The sequence below is a fragment of the Hemitrygon akajei genome, chromosome 23 (genome assembly GCF_048418815.1).
Source record: "Hemitrygon akajei chromosome 23, sHemAka1.3, whole genome shotgun sequence".
In the NCBI taxonomy this organism is placed as follows: Eukaryota; Metazoa; Chordata; class Chondrichthyes; order Myliobatiformes; family Dasyatidae; genus Hemitrygon; species Hemitrygon akajei.
Window position 1 is genome coordinate 12,731,578 of NC_133146.1, and position 26,750 is coordinate 12,758,327.

At 46.0% G+C, this 26,750-nt stretch overlaps 1 protein-coding gene across 5 annotated transcripts in view; it reads left to right on the forward strand.

Moving 5' to 3' along the window:
- LOC140715160 (prominin-1-A-like) overlaps nt 1–26,750 on the forward strand; it is a 134,468-nt gene that overhangs the window by 95,515 nt on the left and 12,203 nt on the right. For all 5 annotated transcript variants that reach the window (XM_073026940.1, XM_073026943.1, XM_073026945.1 and 2 more), the window contains exons 16-22: nt 5,914–6,060; nt 7,733–7,804; nt 9,926–10,015; nt 10,850–10,903; nt 17,694–17,774; nt 22,820–22,888; nt 26,038–26,127. In XM_073026940.1, the coding sequence (XP_072883041.1) occupies nt 5,914–6,060; nt 7,733–7,804; nt 9,926–10,015; nt 10,850–10,903; nt 17,694–17,774; nt 22,820–22,888; nt 26,038–26,127 (603 nt within the window). The remainder of the gene's footprint in view (nt 1–5,913; nt 6,061–7,732; nt 7,805–9,925; nt 10,016–10,849; nt 10,904–17,693; nt 17,775–22,819; nt 22,889–26,037; nt 26,128–26,750) is intronic.

Here is a 26,750-nt window from a genome sequence, read left to right on the forward strand (position 1 = left end):
CAGGTAGCCAAAATTGTACCCAGTACTCCAAATTGGCCTCACCAACATCTGGTACAATTCCAATATAACATCCCAACTCTAGTACTCGATGAATTGATTTATAAAGGCCAATGTGCCAAAAGCTTTCTTTGTGACCCTATCTACTTTCAAGTAATTATGGATCTCCATTCCCAGATCCTGTTGTTCTACCATACTCCTCAGTACCCTACCACTCACCATCTAAGATCTACCCTAGTTGATCCTCTCGACGTGGAAAACCTCACACTTTATTACACTCCATTAAATTCTATCTGCCATTTTTCCAGCTGGTCCAGGTTCCACTGCAGGCTTTGGTAGTGTTCATTGTTAACCACTACACCTCCAATCTTGGTGTCATCCACAGATCTGCTGATCCAGTTAACCACATTATCATCTGATTGTTGATATAGATATATGATTGATATAAAACCTCTTCTGCACTCTCTCCAAAGCCTCAACATCCCTCCTACAGTGGGGCAACCAGATCTATATGCATTCTCCAGATGTGGCATCACCAGAGTTTCATAAATTTGCAACATCACCTCCTGACTTTTGAACTAATACCTTGACTAATAAAAGCAAGCATTCCATAAGCCTTCTTAACCACTTATTGACCTGTGTTACCGGAGCCATGAACTTGGATCCCAAGATCTCTCTGCTCAGCAACACTGTTAATGATTTTGCCCTGAACAGTGTACTATCTCCTTGCATCTGCCTTATCGAGGTGCAACACCTCACATTTATTTGAGTTAAACTCCATCTGCCATTTCCCTGCCCAAATCTATAACTCATTTATATCACACTGTATTCTTTGCCGGTCTTCTACACTGTTCACAACTCCACCGATCCTGGTATCATCCGCAAATTTACTAACCTACCTCTTTACATTTTGAACAGTCTATGTTCCAAGCCTACACTGGTGTCACTCCCCTACTTTTCCTACACTACATAGACAACTACTTCCGGCACTCATGCTGAGCTCGTTGATTTCATTAACGTTGCCCCCAGCTTCAACCCTGCCCTCAAATTTACCTGGTCCATCTCCAACACCTTCCTCCCTTTTCTTGATTTCCCTGTCTCTATCTTTAGAGACGGTTTATCCACACTGATATCTTTTTTCATAAACCCACTGATGCTCACAGCCATCTGGACTATTGTCTTGCCACCCTGTCACTTGTAAAAATGCCATCCCCTTTTCTCAGTTCTTCCGTCTCTGCAGCATCTGCTCTCAAGGTGAGGCTTTTCATTCCAGAACTAATTAGATATCCTCCTTCCTCCACCATCAATGCTGCCCTCACCCACACCTCTTCCATTTCACACATGTTTGCCCTCACCCCATCTACCTGCCACCCCACCAGGGATGGGATTCATCTTGTCCTCATATACCACCCTATCAGCCTCCGTGTCCAGCGTGTAATTCTCTGAATTCCGCCATTTCCGAGATCTCACCACCAAACACATCTTTCCCTCCCTCCCTCTCACTTTCTGCTTTCCACAGGGCATACTCTCTTACATGACTCCCTTGTCCATTCATCCCTCCCCACTGATCTCTGTCCTGACACTTATCCTTGCAAGAGGAACAAGTGCTGCTCCTGCCCCTACACCTCCTCCCCCACTACCATTCAGGGCCCCAAACAGGCCTTCCAGATGAGGAACACTTTACCTGTGAGTCTGCTGGGGTCATCCACTTTGTCTGGTACTCCCAATGTGGCCTCCTGTATATCGGTGAGATTCAAGGAGGATTGGGAGACCACTTTGCTGAGCACCTATGTTCTGTCTGCCAGAAGGAGCAGGATCTCCCAATAGCCTCCCAGTTCAATTCTACTTCCCGTTCCCATTCTGACAAGAACAGTCCATGGCCTCCTCTACTGCTGTGAAGAGGCCACACTCAGGTTGGAGGAGCAACACTTTGTATTCCGTCTGGGTAGCCTCCAACCCAATGGCATGAACATCAATTTCTTGAACTTCTGGTAATTGACCCCCCCCTCCCCCCACACCATTCCCCATCCCCCATCCCCCTTTTCCCTCTCTCACCTTATCTCCTTACCTGCCCATCGTCTCCCTCTGGTGCTCCTCCCTTTCCATTTCTTCCATGGCTTCTGTCCCCTTCTATCAGATTCCCCCTCCTCCAGCCCTGTATCTCTTTCAATGATCAACTTCCCAGCTCTTTACTTCACCCCTCCCCCTCCCGGTTTCACCGATCACCTCGTGTTTCTCTCCCCTCCCTACCTTCTTACTCTGACTCTTAATCTTTTTTTCAGTCCTGATGAAGGATCTCGGCATGAAACGTTGACTATTTACTCTTTGCCATAGATGCTGCCTGGCCTGCTGAGTTCCTCCAGCATTTTGTGTCTGTTACATTTCCATCCAGGTCATTTAAGTGCATCACAAACAGCAGAGGTCCCAGCACAGATCCCTGTGGAACACCATGAATTACAGACCTCCAGCTTGAAGAAGTCCCTTCAACCATTACCTCTGTCTTCTCTGCTCAAGCCATTTCTGGATCCAAACAGCCAAATCACTGTGCATCTTAATCTTCTGGATTAGCCTTTCATGAGGATTTTTGTCAAACACCTTACTAAAATCCAGGTAGACAACATCCTCTGCCAGGAGAGAGATCTTCATCAATCTTTCCCATCACCTTGCGAAAAATTTTAATTCAAGTTGGTAAGGCACAACCTGCCCCTTCACAAAGCCATGCTGGCTCTCCCTAATCAGACCATGGGTTTCCAAATGCTCATATATCCTATCCCTAAGAATTTTCTCCAGCAATTTCCCTACAACTGATGTGAGACTCACTAGTCTATGGTTCCCAGGATTTTTCCTTGTTCCCTTCTTTATTTACACTAGCCACTCACCAGTCCTCCTGGACCTCACCTTTGCCTAGAGAGGGCATGAAGATACTGGTCAAAGCCCCAGCAATCTTGTCTCTCACCTCCTTCAATAACCATCAGGCCCTGGGGAGTTATTCACTTTAATACTCATTAGGAGGCCCAACACTTCCTCCTCCTTGACCTCTAAACATTCTAACATGTTTATACACTCGGCACTGATCTTCTGGTCCTTCATGTCCTTTTCCTTGGAAAATACTGAAGCAAAGCTCCTAAGGCAGCACCTTCCAGACCCATGACCACTACCGCCTAGAAGGACGAGACCAGCAGATACCTGGGAACACCACCACTTGGAAATCCCCTCCAAGTCACTCACAACCTGACTTGGAAACACCTCACCATTGCTTCATCGTCACTGGGTCAAAATCATGGAATTCCCTCCCTAACAGCACTGTGGGTGTACCTACACCTCAGGGACTGCAGCGGTTCAAGAAGGCAGCTCATTACCAGCTTCTCAAGGGCAACTACAGATGGGCAATAAATGCTGGCTTAGCTGGTGACACCCACATCCCGCAAATGAATAAAAAAATACTCATTAAGTACCTCACTCATATTCTCCGCAACCAAGCAGATGTTCCTCCCTTTATCCTTGAGTGGTCCCACCCTTTCCCTAGTTACCCTCTTGCTCCTGATGTATGAGTGGAATGCCTTGGGATTCACCCCAATCCTACCTGCCAATGACTTACCATGGCCCCTCTTGGCTTTCCTAATTCCTTTTTTAAATTCCTTTCTGGTTTCCTTCTACTTCTCTTGTACTTTCTCGATCCTAACTTCCTAATCTTTACGTACTTTTTCCTCTTGACTAAGTTCATCACTTCTCTAGATATCCATTGTTCTTTTATCTTCCCATCTCGTGTTTCCATCTGACAGAAACTTGCCTTTCCTGTACGTTTGATCTTTAAACACCCTCCACATGTCTGATGTACTGTTATAGAGCGCTACCACACAGAAACAGTCCCTTCAGCCCATCAAGTCCGGGTCAAACAGTTATTGTGCATGGTCCCGTCTACCCACACCCAGACCACAGCTCTCCACACTGCTCCCATCCACCCACCTATCCAAATTTCTCTTAAGTGTTACAGTTGAACCCCCATCTACCGCTTTCGCTGGTGGCTCACTCCACTCTGGCACCACGCTCTGAGTGAAGAAGTTCCCCTGAAATATTTCACCTTTCATCCTTAACCTACGACCTCTAGTTCTAGTCTCGCCCAACGTCAGGGGGAAGAGTCCGTTTCAACCGGGAGTGAGGCAATTCGGGTTGGTCCTGGGTGGGCGGACAGGGACTACTCGCTGCGTTTTGTCGAAACTCTGCAGTGAATGTAAAGCACCCCCTCCCCCCCAGCTGAGCAGTGTGGCAGTCGCCTGCAGTGAGACACCGTCACCTGATGGACAAGGAGGCTGACGCTGTAGCGGCTGAATTATTCTGATGTCACCAACTGCGAAGTTCAACTCTCCTGGACAGCGTTCGCGATATAAAGATGACCTTTATTTGTCACGTGCACATCGAAACATGCAGTGAAATACGTCGTTTATGTCAATGATCACACGTTCCGGGGATGTGCTGGGGGCAGCCAGCAAGTCCGAGCAAGGCCACAGCTTACGAACCCTAACCTGTAGGCCTTTGGGATGCAAGAGGAAACGAACACGGTCACGGGGAGAATGTACAAGCTCCTCACCGAGAGTGGTGGGGACTAAACCCCGACCTTACAGCTGACGCTACCAAGTTTTACGCGACCTTTAAGCTGCCATGCCACCCCTAAAGAGCCCACCAGACATCGCAGAGCAAGTTTTCAGATACATTTCCTTAGAAATGGCCTGGGATTTTTATTGATTTCTGTTGTTCCACAGAATCGGTTGTGTGATATTGGGAGGATGGCTGGGATAGATGGTGAGAAGTTTTCAATGTCGGAGTGTCTCAGATGAGGTGGCAGAGTCCAAAAATAAAAGACAGATCCTCAGGAGTGAAATTAGGGAGCAGCTTTAGACCCAGTTAAGATTTCAACATTTAAGAGAAGTTTAGATAGGTACGTGCAATGGAGGGCTAGGGTCCAGGTGCAGGTAGATGGGACTAGGCAGAATAACAGTACTGCAGAGACTAGATGGGCTGAAGGGCCTGTTCCTGTGCTCTTTGACTCTATGACTTTATGAGAGAGGAATCACCCTCGCCAAATCCCTAGAGTCAATGGGTCATGCCTGACTAGTGATTCAACAGGACCACAGGTCAGATGTTATGCGAGCTCTGGAGGGATATATCTCCTGACTGTCCAAAGGTATCTACGTCATCTACAAAGTGATGGGATACTTCCAGCTTCCCGGGACAAGTGAAATTCCAACAAGCTCAGCTCCATCCAGGACCAGGCAGCCCACCACTCGTATTAGGTTAGGGAGGAGAATTGTCTTTCTGGTATTTTCCTTGTAATTTAACTTTCCTATGCTTGCTTGTGTTTTTATATACTCACCTATAGAACACAGAACTAGAATGTTACAGCACAGTACAGGCCCCTTGGCCCACGTTGCTGTGCTGACCACCAAACCTGCTTAAAGATCAATCTAACCCTGCCCTCCCACAAGGCCCTCCATTTTTCTTTTGTGTGTATTGCTCAATACGTGGAATTGTTCCAGTAATTGTAGCACAGCTAGGAATTTCTCAATGTTTTTGCAGCAGGTCCTTGAATCTGGCTATTTTCTAGAATAATCGTTAGCATTGCAACGTTCTTAACTCCAGTCTGAGAAAGAGACGACCACGGCTTCTTTGTTGGTCTTTGTTTTTCATTCTTGTAACATTCAACAAAACGGCTGTAACCACCAAGTCTCACTCTTGACTTCCAAACAACCTCTAATCCATATCACCAGATCGGACACTGGCATCCCGTTTATCCCCCTCCTCCACAGAGCAGCACGTGTACGATCTGCACTGTGAGCCTCAGTTACGCACAAGCTGTTCCTCGCCGATCGCTCACTTCAGTGCTACCGAGGTTCAGTAATTCATTCCTTTGTTTTTCAGTACACCGGGGATATTTCAAAGCAGTTTGAAAAACTGGAAGTCAATTTATCAGGCATTACGTTACTGGATAAAGAGGGCAAGATGATTGCGAGGGACGTGTTGAACACTGGTGTTATAGGTCTGAACTTCACCAACTTCACTCAACAGGTATTTCAGTTTCCTCACACATTAGCAGAGGGTAGTGTGTTCCCAGGGAGATCACGTTCCTGTCAAATCACTCACATCACATTAGCAGAGGGTAGTGTGTTCCCAGTCAGATCAGACTCCTGACAAATCACTCACATCACATTAGCAGAGTGTAGTGTGTTCCCAGTCAGATCAGACTCCTGACAAATCACTCACATCACATTAGCAGAGTGTAGTGTGTTCCCAGTCAGATCAGACTCCTGACAAATCACTCACATCACATTAGCAGAGGGTAGTGTGTTCCCAGGGAGATCAGACTCCTGACAAATCACTCAGATCACATTAGCAGAGGGTAGTGTGTTCCCAGTCAGATCAGACTCCTGACAAATCACTCACATCACATTAGCAGAGGGTAGTGTGTTCCCAGGGAGATCACGTTCCTGTCAAATCACTCAGATCACATTAGCAGAGGGTAGTGTGTTCCCAGTCAGATCAGACTCCTGACAAATCACTCACATCACATTAGCAGAGGGTAGTGTGTTCCCAGTCAGATCAGACTCCTGACAAATCACTCACGTCACATTAGCAGAGGGTAGTGTGTTCCCAGTCAGATCAGACTCCTGTCAAATCACTCAGATCACATTAGCAGAGGGTAGTGTGTTCCCAGTCAGATCAGACTCCTGACAAATCACTCACATCACATTAGCAGAGGGTAGTGTGTTCCCAGTCAGATCAGACTCCTGACAAATCACTCACATCACATTAGCAGAGGGTAGTGTGTTCCCAGTCAGATCAGACTCCTGACAAATCACTCACGTCACATTAGCAGAGGGTAGTGTGTTCCCAGTCAGATCAGACTCCTGACAAATCACTCACATCACATTAGCAGAGGGTAGTGTGTTCCCAGTCAGATCAGACTCCTGACAAATCACTCACGTCACATTAGCAGAGGGTAGTGTGTTCCCAGTCAGATCAGACTCCTGACAAATCACTCAGATCACATTAGCAGAGGGTAGTGTGTTCCCAGTCAGATCAGACTCCTGACGAAGCTTACAGACAGACTGGTGTCCTTTAATCCAACTTCAGGGCAGCAACACCAATCCCCCAGCTCCATTGATACAGATTACCTTTATTTGTCACATGTACACCAAAACATTGAGCAAAATGAGTCGTTTGCGTTAACAACCAACACAGTATAAGGGTGCGCTGGGGGTTGCCCGCAATTGTTACCATGCTTCTGGTGCTGACATAGCAACCTACTGATCCTAACCCGCACGTCTTTGGGACGTGGGAGGAAACTGGAGCAGCTGGAGGAAACCCACATAGTCACAGGGAGAATGTACAGCTCTTTACAGACAAACCAGATCATGAGCACCCTAATGTGTTATTGTAGCCACTAAGCTACTGTGCTGCCCTGCTACTGAGTTTAAACATATTGGGCACCGGCCTAAAGATTTGTACCCAGTGGCATCACTGCAGTTAGGTAGATGACCGCTTGGGGTTGAACACCACCGATGTCACTACACATTGGAATCACCCTGTGCAGTGAGGCAATGGGATGTTCTGCACGGGTTGCAATGATGCAGTGTGACGGACAATATTCTTGGCATAAAATGTCCTTGAGGATTGAGATAAGAGTGAATCTCACCAAGGCTCTCACTAACATCTCTCCCATTGTTCTCTTTCTTTACAGTTGTCCCTTCCTTTAACTCAGAGTGGACTCCTTCTTACTGCACAGAAGCTACGGAACCTCTCCAAAATTGTGGTCAGTTTGTCAACTCTCTTGACTCTTTAATGATCCTCTCTTTGGGAGCCAACACCCAGTTGAGAGAGTGTTAGTACAGGGCGAGGAACTACCATTGATATTGACCACTGGAAAAGTTGGGCAATTCTAGATCCAGGAGTGGTTGCCAGCTGTAGAGTGGGAGGTCGTCCAACAGCCACCAACCCCTTCCCTTCCATTTTATCCCCTGCTCTGTGCCAGAACCCTGTCTCCCCAGTGGAGACTGGACAAGTACAGAGAGATCCAGGTCTATCTGAGATGCAAAGTAATACACACAAAATGCTGGAGGAACTCAGCAGGTCAGGCAGCATCTACGAAGAGGAATGAGCAGTTGATGTTTCGGGCTGAGACCTTTCATCGGGACTGGAAAAGAATGGGAGAGAAGCCAGAATGTGAGGGAGGGGAAGGAGTTTGTGGTGGCAGGTGATTGGTGAAGCCAGGTTGGTGGAGGAGGAGGGATGAAGTGAAAAGTTAGGAGGTGATAGGTGGTAAAGGTAGGAGGCTGAAGAAGAAGGAATCTGAGAGGAGAGGATAGTGGACCATGAGAGAAAGGGAAGGAGGAGGTGATAGGCAGATGAGGATAAGAGAAGAGGTAAGAGGAGATGTGGCCCACTAAATCAGTATCATCTACAAAACTTGTAGGTTATATCAAATTGTAAATGTACAAAATTACAAGGTATGGATAGGGTAGAAAACTCAGCTTTGGATCTCGTGACACGGTTGCCTAAATCTACACACAGTGGCCACTTTATTAGGTATACCTGGACACTTGCTCATTAATGCAAATATCAAATCAGCCAATCCTGTGGCAGCAGCTCAATGCATAAGAGCATGCAGGCATGATCAAGAGGTTCTGTTGTGGTTCAGAGAAAACATCAGAATGGAGAAGAAATGTGATCTAAATTACTTTGACTGTGGAATGATTGTTGGTGCCAGGATGGTTTGAGTATCTCGGAAGCTGCTGGTCTTGTTAGACCTGCCCAGGCAGGCACCTTCCAGTCTCCAGCAAGTTAACAGGGGTCAGCTGCCACTCGTTTCCAACTGATGACCCGCAGCCTATTTAAACCCAGCCTTCATCCATAATCCGTGTTCACTCATACGAAGCAGCCAGCTTCAACCAGACGCTCCCAGCCTTCAGTTACCTTGTTGTGCCAAGTATCTGTTCTCTCTTGTTTTCTGGCTTCTTATTTTGTAGTTTATTATTAAATTTATCACTCCCCAATAAATCTTCCTGCTGCTCTGTGTGTGGTCGAACCTCCCCTCCAGTCCCTGACAGACCTCCTGGGACTTTCACGCGCAACAGTCCCTAGAGAATGGTGCGAAAAACACAAAAACATCCCGTCAGTGGCGGAGTTGTGGCTGAAAATGCCTCGTTATTGAGAGAGGTCAGAGGAGAACGGCCAGACTGGTTCAAGCTGACAGGAAGGCAACAGTAACTCAATTGTAGGAGGTATCTAGTAAGGTGGCCTCTGAGAGCAGAGGGCACCAGTTGTGAGAGGGGTGATGTTTAAAGCAATCTGAAATGGTATAATTCCTCACACAGTTAGAAACTGGTATCCAAATCAAGTTGCCACAGAAGGTGACGGAGGCAGGAACAACAATAATAATTTAGAAGCATCTTGATAGATCCCTAAATGAGCAGAGCATTGAGAGAGATAAAATGAGTTCAGGCGACTGGGATTAGTATAGATAGAAGCAATGGGCTGAAGGGCCAGTGTCTAAGCTGTACAACACTACGGCCGTGATAAATCATAGTGCCCCACATCTGAATCCCATGGCACTGGTTAGTTGCTGGCATCACTAGAAGCTAATAAAAATGCCACCTTCAAATATGCCAATGCTCCCACAAGCAATCCAGAAGGTTAACCAGGAAAGACTGAAGATGCAGACTTCTGCTTCCGAATGTAATGAGCGCTGTGACTGAGTTACAAAGGGGAAAGTGGATCGGCCATGGTTGAGTGGCGGGGCAGACTCGGTGGACTGGATGACCTGGTCCGGCTCCTGTGATTATGGCTTTCTGAGAGGAAACGGGGGAACTTGGGGACAGGGCTGTTGCCAGACACCGACAGCAAACATTAATGTGGGTCCCTGGCTCTGTTACAGCTGGATCCTGCCAAAACTGAGTTCAACCAACAGGCGGGCCAACTGGAGCAACTAGATCGCTGGATCAAGAGTGACATGATGCCAAACGTGGTAGGTTCCTCGCTGGGCCGGTCACATCTTTACATTGTAGACGTTGAGACAGACACTTCCGTGTTGAACACAGAGCAAGGGGAGATGGGGCTCAGAGCGGTAAAATAGAACATTAGAATGAGGTGCAGAGCCCTATTTATTTGTGGTGTTTATTCACCCACTCTGCACAGCCTGTACTTGTTGAACAGTGCAATTTGTATTCAACATACAACAGTAGACTCTTCCACCTATAATGCTCTGCCAATCTCTTAGCTTTCTCCAAGATCAATCTAATCCTTCCCTCCCACATATTTTTCTTTCATCCATGTGCATATTTAATGTCTCAAATGTCCCTCATGTATTTGTCTCTATCACCACCCCTGGCATGCACCTACCCCTCACAGTGTAAAAACCTACCTCTGCTATCGCCCCTATACTTTCCTCCAACCATCTTAAAATTATGTACCCTTGTATTAGGCATTTCCACCCTGGGAAAATCTCTGTCTGTCCACTCTCTCTATGCCTCTTAACATTATATACACCTCTATCAAGTCATCTCTCATCCTCCTTCATTCCAGAGAGCAAATCCAAAGCTTGCTCGATCTTTCTTCATAAGACATGTTCTAATCCAGGCAGCACCCTGGTAAACCTCCTCAGTATAAACTACCATTGTTCTGAACGACAGCGAACACAATTAAAGCTCAAACACAAGAGACCCTCAGACATTGGAAATCCAGAGTAACACACACAAAAAGCTGGAGGAACTCAGCAGGTCAGGCAGCATCTATGGAGGAGAATAAACAGTCTACAGATTCTATTTTGTTTATTGACAATGTTTGGTTTTTAATTTTCCAGAACACTCTGAAAGAAAAGAGTCAGGATCTTCAAACAACAACTTCAGGCCTTGAGGTGGGTGGGTAGTTCGGAGTGGTAACTTTGCCTCGTTGTGATTTGTTCAATCCGTTTTTCTCCTGGACCAACAGAGAGCTGCCAAGCCTGAGGAGATGCAGTTTGAGCAGTTTGTCCAGGTGTCAGACATGAGCTGACTGACCATAGTCAAAACCTCATTCCTAAATCGTCAGAATACCTTGCTGTCATGAAGCAGGGCAATGAATTCTGAAATGACCTGCTGTTACTGGTTTCTAAACCACTCCAGGACACTTGTTCCTACTTTTCATGCCTCATAGTACTCTTCTACATAGAATCATAGACTTAAAACAACAAGAAGAGACCATGCAGCATCTCTCTGGAGCAATATTCATTAAACCTCAGGCACAAAATTGTCTTTTTTGTATTGTTAACATAACACACTTTAATTTGAAGGTAATTCTTCAAGCCCATTTTGTAAAACTTACCTTTCCATTAATTTCTAATTTAAATATATGGTGTAATAACAAGATGAGTATATTCCAAAAGAGTCAAGTCAAGTCACGTCACTTTTATTGTCATTTCGACCATAACTCCTGGTACAGTGCATAGTAAAAATGAGACAGCATTTTTTCAGGACCATGGTGTTACATGACACAGTACAAAAACTAGACTGAACTATGTAATAATAAAAAAACAACACAGAGAAAGCTACACTAGACTACAGACCAACACAGGACTGCGTAAAGTGCACAAAAATAGTGCAGGCATTACAATAAATAATAAACAGGACAGTAGGGCAAGGTGTCAGTCCAGGCTTCCGGTATTGAAGAGTCTGATAGCTCGGGGGAAGAAACTGTTACATAGTCTGGAAGAGTGGAATTGGGGTCAAGTGAACACAAATGCCTACCTATCTTAGAGGGAATTTAAATGTATGGAGACCATGAGAATTCTTTATTGTCCTTAAAAAACTTGTTCTTTTATGCTTTGTTCTTTATTTTAAGTTATTGTTTATTTGTCAGTCTGGGCATTATTGCTAAGGTGCTTCTAAAGTGTGCGGTGGAAGTTCAACTCAATTCAAGTTTAATTGTCATTCAGCCATGGATCAATACAGCCAAGCGAGACGGTCTTCCTCTGGAACCAAGGTGCAAAACACAGTACCAACAGTCACACACAGCACAAATTGCACACACAATGCATGCAAGATAGCAAGCACATATTGGTATCACAGTCCAAACTCGAGCCATCGATCTACAGACGATCTACAATAGAGCTTCTATTCTGCCGAGCGAACGCTGGGGGCAGCAACAATTCCAGCTTGGATGCCACACCACACTGCCCACACCCCTCCGGTGGAGCACACGGGCTCTGATGCCTCTTTCCTTGTGGCTGTAAACAGGCAACACCGTGCCTTGGCACAGTTCCAACAATATTGACTCTACCACCTGGCTGAGGTGTTTCGAATCAGGGGTCACTGCCTTAAAATAAGGGGCGAGACCTAGATAAGCAGAATGTTATTTTCACCTGGCAGGATGGAATGGAGTCACAGAGCACTACAGTGCAGAAACAGGCCCTTCGGCCCATTTAGCCATTGTTGTGTTGTTATTCTGCCTAGTCCCATTGACCTGTAGCTGGACCACAGCCCTTCATACCCCTCCCATCCATGTACTTGTCCAAACTTCTCTTAAATGTTGCATTCAAACCCGCATCCACCACTTCTGCCGGCAGCTCGTTCCTCACTCCCACCACCCGCTAAGTCAGAAGATCTCCCTCAGGTTCCCCATTGATATTTCACCTTTCACCCTTAACCTACGACCACTAGTTCTAGTCTTGCCCAGTCTCAGTGGAGAAAGTCTGCTTGCCTTTACCCCTCATATCTGACTGGTGGTTTTGCTCGTTTTACGTTCTTAACCCTGAGCTTCACCTTGGCTGACAGCAGTTGATGATCAGTATCAGTCAGCTCCCGGCTATGTCCTGCATTTCAGAATATTTGCTTTCCATCTTTTGTCGATGAGGATATAATCAATCTGGTGGCTGGTTTTACCATCAGGAGCTGTCCATGTGTATTTGTGCCCAGGGCGTTGATCAAACATTGTGATCATTATACAGAGGTGGTTTTCTTGACAGAACTCAACTAGCCATGTCCCTGTTCATTTGGGGTTCCTAAACCATTGTTTCCCATGACTTCCTTATTCAGAGATGTTTGACCTGCTTTTGTATTGAAATGACCTGGAATGATCACAACATCAGTTTTCAGAGTTTCATCAATGAGTCCTTGCAGGTTGTTGTACTGTCCCTCAAGCTCTTCCTCCTCTGCCTCACTAGTTGGTGAGTAGTGGACAATGAGTGTGATTGGGAAAGGCTTGCATTGTATGCGGATGGACAAGAGTCGTTCGTTCAAAGGGTTGTAGCCTAGTACTGCTTTAGCTATCTCTTGCTTCAAGATGAACGCAACACCTGCTCTTCCTCCTTTCTCAGGTCCAGAGTAGTACATTGTGTAGCTGTTCTTTGTTGTAAAATGACCTCTGTCAGACCATCTGATCTCTGCTATTCCAATGATATCGCAGCCGATTCTGCCGATTTCATCGATGAGAAGGTGAAATTTCCCTGTGCTTCTTAGTGCCAATATTGATATAATGTTTGTTAAGTTTGAGGGTCTTCATCCCAGCACTGGTTGTGTCAGGTTCTGGGGTTCCTCGATGAGGATTTCCCCCAGTGTTGCCATTATGACCAGAGGTACCTGAAGTGCCGTCAGCCTCTTCCCCAGCAGCGTTGTTACCGTGATACAGCCTGCGGGTCCCACTGCCCACGGAAAGGTTTTTGTCATTCCTTGGTCCTGTCGTAGAGTGAAAGTGGTTGTCTTGGAGGAAAGAGGATTCTGTGAGTGCCCCCCCCCCCCCCCACACCACGTGCTTCTCACAGTGCAGCTGCTGAAGTCACAAGAAGAGGTTGAACCGGAAGAGCTTTGGAACGTAACAAGAGATGCATTGACAACAGCAGCAGAGAAACACATTCCATCACGACGCAAGCACAAAGGCACAGGATGGATCACAAATGAAACGCTGCGTGCAGCAGGAAAGGTGAAAGGACCGAAAGAAGCAACAAGCAAGGAATACAGGGAGCTGAAGTACAATGACGCTGCAGGCTTGAGAAAGAGGCAAACCTACAACGCATCTGCTCCAACATGGAAAATAAGGCCAACAAAGGCAACAGCAAGATAGTTTATGCAGCAATAAAAAAACTTACTGGCACCTTCACACCAAGAATTGGTGCACTCAAAAATGATGAAGGGAAAATTCTGACAGAAGATGCAGATGTGAGGAAAAGGTGGCTCGAGTACACCAAGAAACTCTATGAAAATCACGAGGATGAAAACCGTGACAAAGCCATTGACTGGACAACACTGGAACACGAACCCGAGCCACTACTGTCAGAAGTAGAAAGAGCAATCGAGAAGATTAAAAAGAATAAAGCACCTGGTCCAGACACATACCAGCAGAACTTCTGAAAGCAACAGGCACCTCAATGGCCCACATCTTGCACCGCATTGTCTACGCCATCTGGAAGACTGGCAAATGGCCACCAGACTGGTGCAAATCTGTCTACATTCCAATTCCCAGTAAAGGGAACCTCCTGCAGTGCAGTAATTACAGAACAATTACATTCGTATCACACGTCAGCAAGGCTCTACTCATAATCATCTCGGAGAGACTAAAGAACTACGCAGATAGAGAAATTGCACTCGAACAGGCTGGTTTCAGGAGTGGCCGAGGCACCAGGGACCAGCTTATCAATATGTGCCTAATAATAGAGAAAATGAGAGAGGTCAATATCCCCTGTACATCTGCTTCATAGACTACTCAAAGGCGTTTGACTGTGTTTGATATACCAAACTGTGGATGACAATGATTCAACTGGGCGTGGCACCACACCTGGTGGTTCTTCTAGAATCACTGTATGCTACGCAATCCTCCAGCCTTCGGACCACATCTGGCGAGACTGAATCATCCTGCAATGGGAAAGGAGTCCCCTGCATCCTTCCTCCACACCTTTTTAACATCTGCACTGAGATGATCATGAGACTGGCAATTCCAGACAACACTGGCATTAAAATAGGAGGAAGAACCATCAGTAGTTTGAGATACGCAGATGACATGGCCCTGCTAGCCACAACAGAAGAAGACCTACAAGCACTACTCAATAATGTTGTGAAAGTCTCTGCTGAATTTGGATTGATGACCAAAGTTATGGTGATAAGCAAAACTGCAATTCAAGCTGACATCTACATCGGAAACGACAAGATCGAACAAGTGTCCTCCTTTATATACCTTGGTGCAGAACTAAATGACACAAATGAATGCAGCAAGGAAATAAGGCGAAGGCTAGCAATGGCACGCACAAGCACTACCAAACTCTGGAACATCTGGAAAGATAGATCTGTGAGCACTGACGCCAAGATAAACCTCCTCAGGAGTCTCGTCTGGCCATTAGCCCTATATGGCTGTGAAACATGGACCCTCAAAGCAGCTGATGAAAAGAAGTTGACAGCATTTGAGATGTGGACATACAGACGGATCCTCAGGGTATCATACATTGAAAGGAGATCCAACAGTTTCATCCTAGAATAGACTGGCACAAAACCAATACTTCTGGAAACCGTTATCCAAAGGAAACTTCGTTATTTTGGACACATCTCAAGCACAATGGAATGCACTGTGCTTGAAGGCAGAGTAGAAGGAAGCCGCTCCCGAGGCAGACAGAGGACAACCTGGATTGACAACATCAAGAAGTGGACTGGCCTCACCACCAGAGATGCAACAGGTTTGACTGCCGACGGATCACAGTGGAAGAAAGTGGTCACTGAGGCTCTGAAGAGTATGGCACATGATGATGATGATACCCCTCATAATTTTGTATACCTCTGTCAAATCTTCAAGAAAAAAGACTTACCTATTCAACCTTCCACTATAATTTGTGTCCTCAAGTCTGGAAAAATCCTTGTAAATGTTCTCTGGACTCTTTCAATCATATTCCATTCCATTGATTCTATCATGGTTATTATCCTATAAGAGATTTATTGAGTATGCCTGCAGGAAAATGAGACTCAAGGTTGTATATGGTGACATATTTGTACTTCGATAATAAATTTACTTTGAACTTTGATATATTTCCTGTAGGTTGGTGACTCGAACTGCATCCAGTACTTCAAATTTGACCTCATCAACGTCTTGTACAACTTCAACGTAACATCCCAACTCTTGTAAACAATACTTTGATTGTGAAGGCCAATGTGCCAAAAGCTTTCCTTACAACCCTACCTACCTGTCACTGAACTTCCAAGGAATTATGGATCTGTATTCCCAAATCGCTCTGTTCCAGCACACTTTACAGTGCCCTACCACTCCTACCCAGGCTTATCCTCCCAAAGCGCAATACCTCACATTTGTTTGCATATCTGCCATTTTTCAGCCCATTCAGCCCGGTCCAGATCTTGCTGCAAGCTTTGATGGTCTTCCTCGCTGGGTGTCCATTGCACCCCTAATCTTGGAGCCATCCACAAATTTGCTGTTCCAACTTGCTGAGTCTTTAGAGTTTGTTCTGTGAGGGGCAGTAAAGGCTGAGTCAAGGGGTGCACTGAAGTCTTATTACAACCTTTTTGAATGTTTAGGGAATTAAGGGTCATTTGATTGGTGCCGGGAGGTGGTAGGTAGGAGATTGGCTGTCTGAGAGGGTGAAATGGCTCACTTCTGTTTGTAATCTATGTGTTACTATGCTCTTGCAGCGGACTGCAGGCTCTTCAAGGTGTGGTTTATGATTGATATTTTGATTTTTATAGGAACTTTGTGTGTTATGTAATGACGGTGTCATAGAGTAATGGTGTTCTGAACAGTGATGTTAGATGTATCAATTGTATCACACAATAATAGTTTTCTATAGAGTGCAGTGGTGTCATACAGCAATAATTGTACTTACAGTGACATTGTGATGGTGTTATCTACATTAATGGTGTCGTGGTAACAGTGGGATCACTTGTGCTTTTCACCTAAAGGATTGTCTATTGCTGGGTCCTCAGTGGCCCTAGAAGCTGATCCTGGATTGACATATTCCCAATGTGGACAGGAGTAAATAGAGGCTGTGGTCAGTGGTTGGGTCTTCTGGTTGTTCGCTCTGTCCTTACGCAGCTGCCGCAGAGTGAGGCTCACTCTCCTGTAGCACAGCTCCCTCTCAAACAGATTTCCTCCGGGTCTAACTGTTGAGTGCAATACCGTCCCAGTTTTTAGATGTGATGTTGAATTTGGTGGTGATATATACGACAATTGTATCATACAGAACAATAACAGTGGTGATAAAAGCCATAGCGTAATATAGTTTTATTTATAGTGATGGTATTATATAGATTAATTGTGTTACATACGGGAACAGAATAATACAGTAAGTTTTATTTACAGTGGTATTGTGTTGTGACAATGATGGTGTTATCTACTGCCGAAGTCTAATACAGTAACAGTTTATTTACAGTAATGGTGTTATATACAGTAATGATTTTGTATATAGTGATGATGTTATATACAGTAATAGTGCCGTATACAAAAACAACATTATTTAAATTGTTGTTATATCCTTTAGTACAACATATGGTATAAATTGGTGTTCTGTACAGTAAGTATTCTATACAGCGGAGGGGTTATGTAGAGTGACAATTTCATATAGGTTAATGTTACGCACAGTAACAGTTATATAACGGAGTTATAGAAATTCATTTTGCTATACTTCGTAACTGATACTCCAACTTTATTCTAGACAGTCACTCATTGTACTGATTGTTTTACAGGAAGCGGTGAACACCACTTTGTTGAATATAGAAAATGTACAAACGCTTCTCCAGACACAAGCTCTGGACATCATTAAGAATGTGAGTACCACAAGGGAGTTGCTCAGATTCCCGGAGTCTGTCATTGTAGATGTTTGTGATGGGGGAAGTAATTCTGCCTTTGAAATGTCCATCATCGAGGACCCCACCATCCAGGCCATGCTCTCTTCTCACTGCTGCCATCGGGAAGGAGGTGCAGGAGCCTCAGGTTCCACACCACCAGGTTCAGGAACAGTTATTACCCTTCAATTATCAGGAAGGTACAGGAGCCTCAAGACTCACACCACCAGGTTCAGGAACAGTTCTTACCCTTCAATTATCAGGGAAAAGGTACAGGAGCCTCAAGACTCACACCACCAGGTTCAGGAACAGTTCTTACCCTTCAATTATCAGGAAGGTACAGGAGCCTCAAGACTCACACCACCAGGTTCAGGAACAGTTCTTACCCTTCAATTATCAGGAAGAAGGTACAGGAGCCTCAAGACTCACACCACCAGGTTCAGGAACAGTTCTTACCCTTCAATTATCAGGAAGGTACAGGAGCCTCAAGACTCACACCACCAGGTTCAGGAACAGTTCTTACCCTTCAATTATCAGGAAAAAGGTACAGGAGCCTCAAGACTCACACCACCAGGTTCAGGAACAGTTCTTACCCTTCAATTATCAGGAAGGTACAGGAGCCTCAAGACTCACACCACCAGGTTCAGGAACAGTTCTTACCCTTCAATTATCAGGAAGGTACAGGAGCCTCAAGACTCACACCACCAGGTTCAGGAACAGTTCTTACCCTTCAATTATCAGGAAAAAGGTACAGGAGCCTCAAGACTCACACCACCAGGTTCAGGAACAGTTATTACCTTACAACCATCAGGCTCCTGAACTAGTGTGGATAACTTCACTCACTTCAACACTGAACTAATTCCACCACCTATGGACTCACTTTCAAGGACTCTACAATTTGTGTTTTTATTAATATATGTATTATTAATATTTTAGTATTTGTAGTTTGTCTTCTTTTGCACATTAGTTGTTTATCAGTCACGTGTGGAGTTTTTCATTGATTCAACTGTAATTCTTTGTTCTACTGTGAATGCCTACAAGCAAATGAATCTCAGGGTAGTGTATGGTGACATATACGTACTTTGATAATAAATTTACTTTGATCGGTGAGTGAAGAGCAAAGTGTGACCTACAGTGTCAACTAAGTGTGACCACACAACTTCTGTGCAATTAGTGGTCTGGGTTGGTTTCAGCCCAAAGGCAATGAGTACTGTGTTACTCACTGGCTGGCTTCTAGGGACATCATAATGTAAGGACAGAAAAATGTTACACAGCCCATCGGAACCAGAAATGAAGTTTGTGTTAATCCCACGTCCCGGCTTTGCATCTACAAATAAGCACACCGCCTACCTTCCAGAGGCATTCAGGCTAATTATTAACACATACAAACAAGCTGGATGAACTCAGCAGGTCGGGCAGCATCCGTGGAAACGAGCAGTCAACGTTTTGGGCCGAGACCCTTTCTCGGGACTGAAGAAGGAGGGGGCAGGGGTCTTATAAAGAAGGTGGGGGGAGGGTGAAAAGCCAATCAGAGGAAAGATCAAGGGGTGGGGGAGGGGAAGCAGGAAGGGGATAGGCAAGAGAGGTGAAGAAGGAATGTAAGGGGAAAGCACGATGGGTAGTAGAAGAAGACAGAATCATGAGAGAGGTGATAGGCAGCTGGAGGAGGAGGCAGAGTGAAAGTGGGATGGGGGAAGGGAGAGGGAGGGAATTACTGGAAGTTGGAGAATTTGATGTTCATACCAAGGGGCTAGACACTACCCAGATGGTATATGAGGTGTTGCTCCTCCAACCTGTGTTTGGCCTCATCATGGCAGTAGAGGAGACCATGTATGGACATATGGCACCTTCCACCCTCCCCCCACCTTATTTATAGGGCCCCTGCCCCCTCCCTCTTCAGTCCTAATGAAGGGTCTCAGCCCGAAACATTGACTGTCTGTTTCCACGGATGCTGCCCGACCTGCTGAGTTCATCCAGCTTGTTTGTACGTGTTGATTTGACCACAGCATCTGCAGTGTACTTTGTGCAGGCTAGTTATTGTCCTGTTTTACACCCAGAGACTCCACGGATTACAGGATGTTCAGTGCTCACGATAGTACCCTGAATGAACCCAGGGACTTGCTCTCAGAAACAGTCAGTGCTGAGCAACGACCCAGTCAGCTCCTGCCCATTCCCCGCACCAAAGCAGACAACAGACACTTGGCCTCAGAACCGGGAGTTCCTTCAGAAAAACTCCTACACACCAAAGTTCAGGGTAAAATTTATTATCAGAGCACATGCATGTCACCACATACAACCCTGAGATTCTTCTCCTGCGGGCATACTTAGCAGATCTAGAGAACAGTAACTGTAAACAGGATCAATGAACAACAAACTATGTAAATATAAATAAATAGCAATAGCATGAAATAACAAGGTAGAGTCCTTAAAGTGAGACCATTGGTTGTGGGAACACCAGAAACAGAAGGAGTGTAGTTAGCCCCTTTTGCTTAAGAGACTAATGGTTGAGGGGTAATAATTGTTCCTGAACCCGGTGATGCGAGTCCTGAGGCTCTTGTACCTTCTACCTAACAGTAGCAGTGAGAAAAGAGCGTGGCCTGGGTGGTGAGGATTTTTGATGATGGATGTTGCTTTTCTATAGCAACGTGTCATGTAGATGTGTCCAATGGTTGCTAGGGCATTACCCGTGATGTGCTGGGCTGAATCCACTGGGATTTTCCACTCAAAGGCATTGGTGCAGCCAGTCAATATACTTCTCACCACACATCTATAGAAGTTTGCCATGGTGTTTTGATGACACGCTGAATGTCTGCAGGCTCCTGAGGAAGTAGAGGCACTGTCGAGCTTTCTTTGCAGTTACATTTATCTGATGGGTCCAGGACAGGTGCTCTGAGATAGTGACACCCAGGAATTTAAAGTTACTGACCCTCTCCACCTCTGATCCTCTGATTACTGGTACTGGTTGCTCTCTCCTGAAGTCTACAATCAGTTCCTCGATCTTGTTGACATTGAGTGAAAAGTTGTTGGTTTGAAACCACCAGGTCAAGTTTTCAATCTCCCTCCTGCATGCTGATTCATCACCACCTTTGATACGGCCCACAACAGTGGTGTCATCAGCAAACTTGTATATGGTGTGGTATATGGCTACGGCCACACAATCGTCGGCGTGAAGTGAGTAGAGTGGGGCAAGCACACATTCCTTTGCTGATGGACGGTGCGGAGGGGATCTCCAGACCACACCATTCAACCACCAACCACACCCCTGAACTCCAGTGGCCGATGAAATCTCGGCACAAAATGAAATACCTAGGTGCCATGCCACCAGGTTCAGAAACAGTTATTACCCCCCAACCAGCATGGAAAACTCATAAGCCAGCATGGAAAACTTAACTTGCCACGGCACTGAACTGATTTCATAACCTGCAGACTCACTCCCAATGACCCTCTACAACTCATGCTCTGCATTTTTTTTTACTTGCACCATTTCTACTGTGCTGTACTCACTTTACACTTACGACTGTGAAGCTAAGCACAGCTCCAATGCCATATTCAAATTGGCTGACGACACCACTGTCATCGGGGGTGGTGACAGATCGGGTTACAGGAGGGAGATTGAAAACCTGGCTGAGCGGTGCCACAACGTCAACCTCTCGCTCGATGTCAGCAAGACCAAGAAGCTGGTTATTGATTCAGGAGGATGAAACCAGAGTCCATGAGCCAGTCTGCATCAGGAGGTCAGAGGTGGAGAGGGCCAACAACTTTAAGTCCCTCAGTGTTATCATTTCAGAGGACCTGGTCTGGGCCAGTAGGTTAGTGCAATTATGAAGACAGCAAGGGGCAGCGCCTCTACTTCCTTAGAAGTTTGAGAAGGTTCAGTATGATATCTAAAACTTTGACAAACTTCTTGTGCAGTGGAGTGTCTATTGACTGGTTGCATCACAGCCTGATTATGGAAACACTAATGCCCTTGAATGGAAAATCCTACAAAACGTGTTGAATACAGCCCAGTCTATCACAGATAAAGCCCTCCCCACCATTGAGCACATCTACACAAAGTATTGTCACAGGAAAGCAGCACTCACCGTCAAGAAACCCCACCACCCAGGCCACGCACTCTCCTCGCTGCTGCCACCAGAGAGGAGGCAGAGGAGCCTCAGGACCCACGCCACCAGGTTCCCCTGAATCATCAGGCTCTTGATCCAGAGGGGATAACCTCATTCAACTTGTCTGCCCCATCACCGTAATGTTCCCACAACCTTTCAAGCACACTTCTCATGTTCTCGATGTTTGTTGCTTACTTACTTGTCGTTATTGCCTTTTTATCTATTTTGTATTTGCAGTTTGTCGTCTTTTGCACACTGGCTGTTTGTCTGCCTTGTTGGGTGTGGCCTTTCATTGATTCTATTATGGTTCTTGAATTTACTGAGTATGCCCGCAAGAAAACAAATCTCAGGGTTGTACCTGTGACAAGCGTGTAGTTTGAAGGGAACTCTACTTTCAACTTTGAACTTGTCTTGTTTTGCACATCTGTTGCTTGTCAGCCTTTGTTTATTAATTTTCCTGTAAATGCCGGCAATAAAATGAATCTCCGTGTATGATACGGTAACATACACATACTTTGATAAAACTTTGAAATGCTTTTCCTATTTTAACTACACAACTTCTACTTCTGGAAGGAGGGAGAGGATTCTTAGGCCCCACGCCAGCGATTTTGAAACTGATTATTCTCTGCACTCAAAAGGCTCCTGGACCAGTGTGAAATACCTGAACTCCAAACTGATTCCCCAACCTGTGGAGTCATTTTCAAGGACTCTACAGTTCACGTTCTCAGCATTATTTATTTATTATTATTTCTATTTATCTTCTTTTGCACATTGGTTGTTTAACATTGCGTGTATTTTTTCATTGACTCTCTTGTAGTTGTTTGTTCTGTGAATGTCCTGCAAGAAAATGAATCGCAAGGTAGTATGTGGTGACGTCTATGTACACCGATAGTAAATCCACTTTGAACTGCTCTCCTTCAACAGGAATCCAAGGATTTCCTGGACTGCCAGCTGAGTTACTTCAATCAATTTGTGACTTGGGCCAAGGAAATGGTGAGCTCAACAATTCCAAACTTTCTGGGTGGGAATGAATTGCAAATAATAAAATTATGAAAGGGATAGATAGGAGAGACAGGAAAGTTGTCCCCGGCTGGTAAGTGGGACTAGAGCTGGGGGACGTAGATTGGGGGGATAGATTTAGGACAGAGAAGGGGAGAAGATGCTTTTCTCGGCAAGTTAGTGAATCTATGGGTTTCTCTGCACAGAGAAGCAGTAAAGGTTATTAAATTAACTATATTTAAGGATTAGCCTTTGCATAGCAGAGGAATTGAGATTTATGGGGAGAAGGCAGGTGGGTGGCCCATGGCCAGATCACCCGTCAGGCTGACCCCTGCTCCTACTGCTTGTGCTCCAATGAACACCCCTCACCAGCACTGAAAAACTGAGTAGTGCACCTCGCCCTCAAGCTGAATGAGAGACAGGAGCAGTAAGCCACTTAGACCCTTGATCTCTTTGATTCAGCTCCCCCTTCCCGTTGGGCAGAAGCATGTGCCGCCAGGCTCAAGAACAGTTTCTGTCTTGCTGATATATGACTATTGAATGATCGCCTTGTACAAAAAGGTGACCTTTTGACCTCACCATCGATCTTCTTATAGGCTTGCACCTTATTGTTTTATTTTTGAGCAGAATCAGGCCATTCAGCCCATTGAGTCTGCTCTGCCATTCCATCATGGCTGTTTTATTATCCCTCTCCAACCAATTCTCTTGCCTTCTCCCCGTAACCTTTGGCATCTTCAATAATCAATAATCTATCAAGCTCCACTTTAAATATACCCAATGAACTGGACTCCACATCTAGAATGAATTCCACAGTTTCGCCACCCTCCCTGCACTGCATTTTCTCTGTAAATGTACCACTTTATTCAGCTTTCTGTGCAACACGTACAGAACGTGGAGAAACTCAGCAGGTCAGGCAGAATCCCTCGAAAGAAATAAAGAGTCAACATTTCAAGTGAATCCTGATGAAGGGCCTTGGTAACAAAATGTTGACTCTTCACTCCTCTCCATAGATGCTGCCTGGCCTGCTGAGTTCCTCCAGCATTTTGTGCCTGTTACATTTCCATCCAGGTCATTGAGTTGCATCACAAACAGCAGAGGTCCCAGCACAGATCCCTGGGGAACTAATTACAGCTTGAATTAGTCCCTCCAACCACTATTTTGTATGTTACTCTGGATTTCCAGCATTTTTAGAATTTATTTATTGAGCTATAGCACAGAATAGGCCCTTCCGGCCCTTCGAGCCGCTGAAGAATAGAACACTCAGGCCTGAGAATGTATGTCAACAGAATTGAGGAAGTTCTTTAGAAAGGTTTCCGTTCACCTGAATGGTGAATTCGAAGACTGTGCAATTCCGTACATTGTCCCAATTTAGCCCTAGCCTAATCACAGGACAATTTACAAATCGTGGGATAAACCGGAACAGCTAGAGGAAAACGTACAACCGCACAATCTCCTTGCAGGCAGGTTGAGAGTATGTGGGCAGTGGGCGAATCAGCCCTCTTGTGCTTTCTGATCTCGTCACTTGAGATTCCGTATCACGCGACCCTGCCACTTTGATCTGGCTCACGCCTTCACTAACCAGGTCCAACACTTGCCTTTCTTGGATCTTGCCCCTCCTGACACAGGTCATCGGGTTTGTGGGGGTTTGGCCAGGGTTAATCGGGGTGTGCCAAGGGTTTTGGGGGGTGTTGGCCAGGGTTAATTGGGGTGTGCCAAGGGTTTTGAGGGGTGTGTGCCCCCTTGGACCGTAGGATTAGGTTTGAGTGTTGGGCTGGTGGATGTGTATGTGTGGCTGGGAGAGGTAAGGCTGCGGAGTTTTGAGTGGTGAGGTATGAGGTGGCGGGAATTGAGCTCGGGTCGCCTGTACTGTAAACCGTTGTGCTGACCACTAAGCTACCGTGCCACCTCTCTTGTGCTTAGTTTTTTCTGCATTCTGTTGTTGCATATCCCTTGTGCCACCCCGATATACAATACTGATGGAACAAAATGATCAGGGACGATGGGGTGCAAAACAAAGTTTCTCGTGGTATCTCAGTACACGTGACAATAGTAAACCACTTTACCACTTGATTGTCCACCCACCTTTCAACAAAGTCACCGCGGGAGCTTCAGTCTCGCTGACGGAGCTGCCACACTACTTGGAGCTTTCAAAGATTCACAACAATCAGAGTAAAGAATTCCCTCATCAGCTCAGTCCCAAATACACAGTGGAGGTGCAGCCATTCGCATAACGTTACTACGTTGCCAGTGACCTGGGTTCAATTCCCGCCGCTGTCTGTATGGAATTTTCCATAACTGTGTGGGTGCTCCCATTTCCTCTCCCATTCCAAAAACATATTGCTCAGTAGATTAATTGGCATCATAGGAGTAATTATCCCAGAAGTGCCTGTAAGCATACTGTATCTCTATATATTTTTTTAAAAATCTGTTCTTCAATTCTACCTCTCCTCACACCCCTCCTTTTCTCATCACCTCCCTCCAGTGTGCCTCCTCCTTCCCTTTCTCCTTTGGCTTACTGTCCTCTCCTATTAGATTCCTCCCTCTCCAGCCCTTTACCTCTCCCACCTATCACCTCCCATCACCCTCCCCCACCCACCCACCTATCGCCTGCCAGCTGGTCCACCTGCACCCCCCCTCCCCACCCCCACCTTCTTACTCTGGCTCCTAATGAAGAGTCTCGGCTGAAATGTCGACCTCTTATCCCTCTCCATGCAGATGCTTGCCTGACCTGACCTGCTGAATATGGAGGAATTTAAGGTGGAGGGTTATATGGGAGGCAGGGTTTAAGGGTCAGCACAACATTGTGGGCCGAGTGGCCTGCACTGGGCTGTATTGTTCTTTGTTCCTCCAGCAATTTGCGTATTGCTCTGGATGTCCAGCACCTGCACATTCTCACGTGGTCAGTCTTGGTTGTGTGTTCCTCAGTCCAAGGCCTGAACATTGCCACCCTGGCCTGAGTCACTGTCACAGTCCCTTGCTGCAAATCTCAGCGAGCAGGAGCAGACACAGTGAAGGGTGAGAAACAGCCGTCGCAGGTGCAGGGTGAGGGTGGGTCCCACACAGTGAGTGGGTGGATGTCTGCTTGTCTGTCACTAATTCTGGCTCATTTATTGCTACTCAAGTGAAACCTGTTTATTTTCTAGATAACTCAGGATGTAGCCCGGTGCAAACCAGCGGCCAATGCCTTGGACTCTGTAGCAACCATCTCGTGTTCCTACCTTCTGGACTCATTGGTAAGAACGGAAAGAGGGATAAAACTAGTTCAGCTGAACAACTACCCACCAAGAGTTTCACTCTGTATCTAACCTGTGCTGTCCCTGTCCTGGGAGTGTGTGATGGGACAGTGTAGAGGGAGCTTCACTCTGTATCTAACCCGTACTGTCCCTGTCCTGGGAGTGTGTGATGGGACAGTGTCGAGGCAGCTTCACTCTGTATCTAACCCGTGCTGTCCCTGTCCTGGGAGTGTGTGATGGGACAGTGTAGAGGGAGCTTCACCCTGTATCTAACCCCTGCTGTCCCTGTCCTGGGAGTGTGTGATGGGACAGTGTAGAGGGAGTTTCACTCTGTATCTAACCCCTGCTGTCCCTGTCCTGGGAGTGTGTGATGGGACAGTGTAGAGGGAGCTTCACTCTGTATCTAACCCCTGCTGTCCCTGTCCTGGGAGTGTGTGATGGGACAGTGTAGAGGGAGCTTCACTCTGTATCTAACCCCTGCTGTCCCTGTCCTGGGAGTGTGTGATTGGACAGTGTAGAGGGAGCTTCACTCTATATCTAACCCGTGCTGTCCCTGTCCTGGGAGTGTGTGATGGGACAGTGTAGAGGGAGCTTCACTCTGTATCTAACCCCTTCTGTCCCTG